This window comes from Vipera ursinii (genome assembly GCF_947247035.1).
Source record: "Vipera ursinii genome assembly, chromosome: 2".
Taxonomy (NCBI): Eukaryota; Metazoa; Chordata; class Lepidosauria; order Squamata; family Viperidae; genus Vipera; species Vipera ursinii.
In genome coordinates this window covers 12,833,139-12,841,446 of record NC_139513.1, presented here as the reverse complement: position 1 = coordinate 12,841,446, position 8,308 = coordinate 12,833,139, and the positions used below count along the sequence as shown (strand labels likewise).

The 8,308-nt window shown below is 48.1% G+C and overlaps 1 protein-coding gene across 1 annotated transcript in view; it reads right to left on the bottom strand.

Moving 5' to 3' along the window:
• Positions 1–377: 377 nt before the first annotated feature.
• Positions 378–8,308, bottom strand: part of LOC310633757 (uncharacterized protein) — an 8,871-nt gene continuing 940 nt past the window's right edge. Inside the window, exons 2-5 of the mRNA XM_083351630.1 lie at positions 7,425–7,551; positions 5,656–6,056; positions 3,707–3,842; positions 378–1,292 (exon numbers count right to left, since the gene is read on the bottom strand). Of these exons, the coding sequence (XP_083207756.1) occupies positions 487–1,292; positions 3,707–3,842; positions 5,656–6,056; positions 7,425–7,551 (1,470 nt within the window). The 3' untranslated portion in view covers positions 378–486. The remainder of the gene's footprint in view (positions 1,293–3,706; positions 3,843–5,655; positions 6,057–7,424; positions 7,552–8,308) is intronic.

Here is an 8,308-nt window from a genome sequence, read left to right as displayed (position 1 = left end):
CCACAGTTGCTAAGTGAATCACTGCAGTTGATAAGTTAGCAACCCGGTTGTTAAGTGAACCTGGCTTTCCTGTTGACTTTGCTTGTCAGAAGGTCGCAAAAGGGGAATCACCTGATCCCGGGGATACTGCAACCATCGTAAATATGAGTCAGTTGCCAAGTGTCTGCATTTTGACCACATCATCACGGTGTAAAGGTCGTAACTCAAAAATGGTCTTAACTCGCATCTTTCAGTGCCCTTGTAACTTTGAACGGCCACTAAACGAACTGTCGTAAGTCGAGGACTACCTGTATGGATAGGGAGGAGTTCCAACCTTGGCATGGTTCATTGGCCACCTAAGAAGGATGCCTTGTCTGGTGAAGGAACACTTGCCCATCAACTGCTTAATCCAAACTTTATTTAGCTGCAAGTGAACTTCCTCCAATGTTTAATACATTTAATATATTTAATACAAGACAATATTTTTCTCCTCAATCTCCATGCGATTCATACAAGGAGAACCAACACTGATGCTGGCCCCAGGCTTGGAGCACCGATCTCACAGACTTTCTCTCCCACGTGGGTCCTTTTATGTCTGTCGAGGGCTGTTTTACGAGTGTAGCTTTTCCCACAGTCAGCGCACCAATAAGGTTTCTCTCCTGTGTGGATTCTCCGGTGTCTGATAAGGTTGGATTTCCACCTGAAACGTTCCCCGCAAACTGGGCACTGACACGCCTGCTCTCCGGATGGCGCTCTGTGGGGCGGCCTTGGAAAAGTCGTCTGCCTGTGGCACTTGGCGCAGTCCAGTTCGCACTGGTGCGGCTTCTCCCCTGGGTGGTTTCTCTTGTGGGTCAGAAGGTCGATCCGGTGAGAGAAGCGTTTCTCGCAGTGGAAGCACCTGTAAATCTTCTCTCCGATGTGAGCTCTCTCGTGGGTAACCAGGTCGAAGCTCTTCTCAAAACACCTCCCACAATAGGAGCATTTGTAGATCTGCTCGCTTTCCATCGGCGCGTTCCAATTCTCGGAACAACCGGCTCTTTGCTGGCGGTTTCTAGAGCGATCAAAACTGGCGTCTCTTCCTTGGTGGGTTTTCATGGAGCCGTCCGTAGGCGCCTCTTCACAAAACAAGGCTAAGTCAGACTTTACTTCCGTTAAGGTGTCCACCTCCTGCTTAATTTCAAGACCCTCCTGAGTGTCGGGGCCTTGGATGAGTTTCCCCAGGGCTCTGTCCAATAATGTCCCATGATGGTTAGTTTCTTTGGGCTTTTCTAGCCAAAAACCATCCTTAGAGTCCAGCGTTGAGTTACCTGATCCTGGAACAAACCGAAACATAAAAGAGAGAACATTAAAAATAGTTACCCACAGGTAGCCCTTGCAGCCATTTGTTTAGTGACCGTTCAAAGTTAACGACACTGGGGGAAAAAAATGACTTGTAACCGGTCCTTGCGCTTATGACTGTAGCAATATCCCCATGGTCAGGGGTAGGCATCCTTGGCTCTTTTATGACTCGTGGACTTCAACTCCCAGAATTCCTGAGCCAGCCATGCTGAGGGGGAAAGGGAGAGGTTTCCAAGCTGAGCCATGCTGGCTCAGGAATTCTGGGAGTTGAAGTCCACAAGCCATAAAAGAGCCAAGGTTGCTTACCCCTACCCATGGTCATGAGATCAAAATCTGAGCGCTTGACAACCGGTAAGCATTTACAATGGCTGCAGTGTCCTGGAAGGGGGGGGGTGTCACGTGATCACCATGTGTGACCTTCTCAGCCACCTCCCGACAGGCCTAGCCAATGGGAGAAGCCAGATTTGCTTAATGACATGCGATTCACTGGACAACGGAAGCGACTGGCTTAACAACCATGACAAAAAGTGCGTGTAAAATTGTTGTGTGACTCACTTAACGAGCCAAAAAAGAGCAAATTGATGCACAAATTACGAAACACGTCGTTTGTAATGTTTGTTTTTTTTGGGGGGGGCATCAGATACAAGTTCTTCCAGATATATGCAATGAGACTTTACAATGGAGGAGAGAAAGACAGATCAAGTTTGTCAAATATTGAAGAAAAATAACATTAACTGCAGCTGGGGATATCCGGGTTTGTTTGTTTTTTAGCTTTTCTTACGGTGGAAGGTTTTACATAGTTGAAACAAAGGAGGAGGCGATGGAGAAATTAAGGGACCACGGAATCATCAATCAAGAAGATCTACAGGAGAAAGGGAAGCTGGATGAAGGAACAGGAGTTACAAGTTCATTGGAGAGATAGTATACAAGTATTTGTAATGTTACAATATATGTTTCAGTGTAGAATAAACCTATTTTTTGCCCCCCGTTTTAATTAATGGATGATTCAAACACCGTGGAACGAGTAAGTAAGACCATTTTTAAATTAAGCTACAGATAGTCCTCGATTTACAGCCACTTACGACTGTAGGTAGGACCAAGTAAGGGAGAGCGGTCGTGTCGGGCTGTTATAGAACCAGCTCTGCTGGTGGTCCCAGGTTTCTGGTTTTTAAATTGATTGTGGACCGTTTTTATATGTTTGTATTTTGGTCTTTGTTCTGACTGGATTTTTTTAGCTGCCCAGAGTTGCTATTTGAGATGGGCCAGCCATACAAATATGAAAAAAAACATAAATAAATATGAATAACAACATGCACTCTATTAATGTTTACTAATATGAATGTGGTCTTCCCAGTTGCAATGTATGGCAGTGAAAGTTGGACCATAAGGAAGGCTGAGCGCCAAAGAATTGAGGCCTTTGAACTGTGGTACTGGAGAAGACTCTTGCGAGTTCCTTGGACTGCAAGGCGGTCAAACCAGTCAGTCCTAGAGGAGATCAATCCTGACTGCTCTTTAGAAGGCCAGATCCTGAAGCTAAAACTCAAATACTTTGGCCACCTAATGAGGAGGAAGGACTCACTGGAGAAGAGCCTAATGCTGGGAAAGATTGAGGGCAAGAAAAGGAGGGGACGACAGAGAATGAGGTGGCTGGATGGAGTCACTGAAGCAGTAGGCATGAGCTTAAAGGAACTCCAGAAGATGGTAGAGGACAGGAAGGCCTGGAGCAGGGGTAGGCCACCTTGGCTCTTTTATGACTCATGGACTTCAACTCCCAGAATTCCTGAGCCAGTACGGCTCAGCTTGGAAACCTCTCCCTTTCCCCTCAGCACGGCCGGCTCAGGAATTCTGGGAGTTGAAGTCCACGAGTCATAAAGCGGCCTAGGCCAAGGGTAGGCCACCTTGGCTCTTTTATGACTCGTGGACTTCAACTTCCAGAATTCCTGAGCCAGCATGGCTCAACATGGAAACCTCTCTCTTTCCCCTCAGCATGGCTGGCTCAGGAATTCTGGGAGTTGAAGTCCATGAGGCATATAAGAGCCAAGCTTGCCTACCCCTGGCCAGGAGGAACATTGTCCATGGGGTCGCGATGGGTCGGACTCGACTTTGCAGCTAACAACAACAACAATATGAATGTTGGAAAAAGTAATAATAATAATAAAAAATAGTAATAAAAACATCCTGTATCAAAATACCTTTAACAACATCAAACAACAACATCTGCCTCTCCCAGGTCTTTGAGAAGAACTTGGATAGTTGGGATCAACATGCCAAATCCAAGCTAAACCCTCTGGCTGTCTCTGCTACCCACCGGAAGGAAGGTGAGGGCTAGCCCAGAGGTTCAACGATACTGGTCATAAATCAGAAGTGCCACCAGAATTCTGGAACATACCTAACCCTGGCCCCGGATAGGCCTTTCCCAAGAAGACACCTTCTGGGCTAGTCTCCATCCAATGTAGGATCTTCACTCTGCCTGAGGATTCCTGCATCGGTGTGGAGGAATTAATGTCTGCCAGAGGTCTCCTTAGCTGAAAGAGAAAGAAGGCAACACAACCATGATTGGAATGTTGAGGGAAAAATAAATATTAGGGACTACACCAGGGGTAGGCAACTTTGGCTCTTTTATGATGCGTGTACTTCAACTCCCAGAATTCCTGAGCCAGCATGAAATCTACGGGTCATGAAAGAGCCAAGGTTGCCTACCCCTGGCCTAAACTGTCCTCATCTATACCCCACGATTCCCCCTCTAGGGCCTTTCACACAATCAGGACAACTAACCCAAGCAACTAAAAGAAGGCTGGCATAAGGACCTGCCCCAGCTGGTGCTCTGAGGAAAGCATGACTCTTGACTCCATAGGGTTAATCAAAAGAACTTTTACTCAGAGAAAATGGTTGCAGTAAAGCCAGGCAGAATTTAACAGCCTGTTGTGATTCCTCGCCAGCCAGTGGATCCGGCAGCTGAATCTGAGGAATCAGATGAGGAGGAGAGGCCTGGAGTGACATTAGAGTCAGAGGAAGGCTCTGAGGAACTCCAAAACAGTTGGACGAGGAGCCTGGCCCCTCTACTCGCGCTCAGGCTGAGACACAGCTGTGCTGGGAGCCTGAGTTGGAGAGTAAGGAAGAACAGTTGGGACAAATCCAGGATGCACGAAAGCGCCGGCAAGAGAAGCGAGTAGGACAGAGGAATGCAATGGGGCGTCTCCAAAGGCAAAGGAGAAGACATTAGGAAGCCACACCTTGGCTGAATTATAAAAGGGAAGGTGTGGGATGTGCTGGTTGCCAGAGGCAACCGTTCGTGTTGAGGATTGAGTTTCTGTGGACTGTGTTTCTGTGTTATTTTGCCTTGGACATTGACACTGAGAATAAAAGGGTGTTTTTTTTCTTGCGGTTCCTGCCTGTTTCTTGAAATAAAATCAACAATTAAAATACAACAATTCCTTCCTCTATCGTCTCTGAAATGATGGAAACAACCCAGCCTTTCACAAACTGATGAGCTAGGCAGCACTGTTTGGTATGTGCGCACAAGCACAGTAGTACTGACAGCAGGTCTGTGTAAGCAGCTTTGCGAGGAAGGGCTGACCCTTTGACATATTGCAGCACCTGCAGAAATTGGTAGAACTGCTAGGCTGCAGGAGAAGAAATAGGCTGAGAAGGACAGGAGAACAGCCAACAAATTGCATTTCAGTTCAATTTAATGGCAGTTGATATAACCTTTACCACCCCCATCCTCCCCATTTTCAATCATCTCTCTTTCTTAGCATGCTCAATCTTAACCTTCGGGGTGAGTGGGAGGCGCATTCTGAAAGATCACAAGGGCGGTCCCTGTATGGGATAAACCAGGGGTAGGCAACCTTGGCTCTTTTATGACTTGCGGACTTCAACTCCCAGAATTCCTGAGCCAGCATGGCTCAGCTTGGAAACCTCTCCCTTTCCCCTCAGCATGGCTGGCTCAGGAATTCTGGGAGTTGAAGTCCATGAGTCATAAAAGAGCCAAGGTTGCCTACCCCTGGCCTAGGCCGCTTTATGACTCGTGGACTTCAACTCCCAGAATTCCTGAGCCAGCCATGCTGAGGGGAAAGGGAGAGGTTTCCGAGCTGAGCCGCGCTGGCTCAGGAATTCTGGGAGTTGAAGTCCATGAGTCATAAAAGAGCCAAGGTTGCCTACCCCTGGCCTAGGCCGCTTTATGACTCGTGGACTTCAACTCCCAGAATTCCTGAGCCAGCCATGCTGAGGGGAAAGGGAGAGGTTTCCAAGCTGAGCCGCGCTGGCTCAGGAATTCTGGGAGTTGAAGTCCACAAGTCATAAACGAGCCAAGGGGGCCTACCCCTGGTATAGACTCACTTTTTCTTCCAGCCTGCCTTGGGTCTCTTCCTCAGGCGCAAGCTCTTCCTTCACATCCGCGGGGTCAGTGAAGCCGGGCGGCCTTTCCCCACTGAAGCTGATCCGGGTCCGCAGCGCGTCTCCTTCCCCGGCTCCAGCTTTCCAAACTTTCTGGAATTCTCTCATGCTAAATTCCAAGGAGGGCGGAGAAAGCCCCATCATCCTCCAGGAACAGTGGCACTCCTGCTTGGGCCCAGCAGCCGGACTCCACTCCAGCCTGCACCAAGACTTTGCCTCGCTTTCAGTGGGGAGCTGGAAAAGGGGACGGCTTCTTCCTTCTCCATCACCTGTTTCCTGCTCAGATCTGTCAGCTGCTCCCGCCGGCTGGTCCTCTGCGTTTATTTCTGCTTGCAGCTCCTGGACTGAGAAGGAAAAGGCTTGCTGACTTTAGGCAACGGCATTGCCTCCCAGTCCCAAAGTCAAGTCCATTGGAAAAAAGAGAGGGAGGAAGAGAGAGAGAGAGAGAGAGAGAGGAGGGGGAGGGACAGGGGAGAGAGAGGCCAGAAGAGGAGGGGAGAGGAAGAGAGAGAAGAGGAAAAGGAGAGAGAGGGAGGGAGGGAGGGAGAAGGAAAGGGGAGAGATGGGAAGAAAGGAGAGAAAGAGGATGAGAAAGAGGGAGAGAAGAGAAAGAAGGTGGAGAGTAGAGAGAGGAGGGAAAGAGGGAGGGGAGAGGACAGAAAGAGGAAGAGAGGAGAGTAGGAAGGAGGGGGAGGGAGAGATGGGAGAAGCAGAGGGAGATGAGAGGTAGAAGGAAATGAGGGGAGAGGGAAAAGGGGAAGGGGAGGGGAGAAAGGAGGAAGAGAGGAAAGAGAGAGAGGGAAGAGAGAAAATGGGTAGCAGAAGAGAGATTCACAGATTCATAAAACAGGCTCTGTAAACCTCAATTCATACCCCTCCCCAAAAAAGGACAAACCAGAGTGGCCAGCAACATCTGTGTTAGGCATATGGTGATAGCCTACATAGTTGGGTTGAAAATATATAAACTATGATGTTGTGACTTTAAGATGTTAATTGGCCAATGGGGGTGTAAGTGTTCTCATGGCCATAAGAGGGAGCTAGGAACGTAGCTTCTTTCTCTCTGAATTCTCTGCTCTCTCTACTATTGCTGTTTTGCTGTACTGTTGGTTTACTACTGTGATAAACCTGAACAACTGTGTATTGACCTCTGGACCGGTAAGAAGACTTTGAATTTGGAATACTCCTTGGACTGTTACAATTATGTATGACCTGGACTGTTTATTTTTGACCGTGCATTTTTGTTTTTACACCACCTCAAAAGTAAAATACTTTCTGTTTTCACAACTCAGTGTACTCTTGTGGTTACTGTGTGACTCTTACTGCTCTCAGTACCCTTCCTTGTCTGTGCAACTCCTTGGTAGCACAAGGAGACCTCTGCACAACAATTCCTAACAATCTGGCAAGGTCTTTGCAACCCCTTCACCAACAACCACACTTTTCCCTGAGGGTGGGGGGGGGAGAGGGGCAGGAGGAAAGGGGAGACCAGCTGCCACCTTAATTCCACTTAATATCCCCAAAAGGAAACGACAGCCAAGGTCTGGGAGGGAAAGTAACTGTGCAGCAAAATTCGGCTGCCGGGAGAGTTGGGCCGGCCCAGGTTCCCAGGCAGAAATTCAAACTGCTTTTGCAATAAACGGTTGCAGCCCCGGGAAAAGAGAACGATCCGAGTCAGTTGCAGCAGCATCACCCCCTCGAAGCCCAGGGAGCCTTACGTAGAGAGGCCACCATCCCATAATTTTCCACCATGACCTCCTGGAACAGGGCCCGCTGTCCTGCGTCCAGCAGCGTCCATTCCTCATCGGTGAAACGCACAGCCACTTCTTCGAAGGCCAGAAGCCCCTGTTGAGCAGACAAAGGACGTCGAGGTTGATTCCTATTCAACGCTTAGCACAGCCAGTCCTCGACTTACAACAGTTCGCTTAGCAACTGCCCGAAGTTACAACGGCCCTGGAAAAATGAGACTCAGGACCACTTTTCACACTTATGGTGCCAGGATAATAATTTAACAGCTAAACAGCTAATGTAATGATGTAATGTAATGTGAGATGAATGATGCAACACAGGAATGACGCAGCAGGTGTGTGTATCCCTTTAAGAGCCTGAGTATAAAAGGGAAGGTTTTTGCTGCTGTGTTTTCTCTCTCTCGTCTGTTTCCTGCTGTAATTGCTGTGTATTGGAGTTCGCTGAATGGCCACATGTACGTATCTTGTTTCTAGTGCATATTTGTAGACAGTGTAATATAAACCACCATTTAATACAAACCACTGTTTACTATATTTACTCCTGGGTTACCTCAGCGCAACAGGACTGTGCATGCTCTGACATATGGCCATTGCAGCATCGCCATAGTCACGAGATTTACATTGGGACGCTTGACAACTGACTCACATTTATGATGGCTGCAGTGTCCCGGTGTCATGTGATCCCCCTTTGCGACCTTCTGAAAAGCAAAATCAATGGGGGAAGCCAGATTCAATTAACAACCGGCTTAATAATTTAACAACTTCCGAACAGTGAGGAGAATTAACCAGTGGAACCGTTTTGCCTTCAGAAGCTGCGGGTGCTTCAACACTGCAGGCTTTTCAGAAGAGACTGG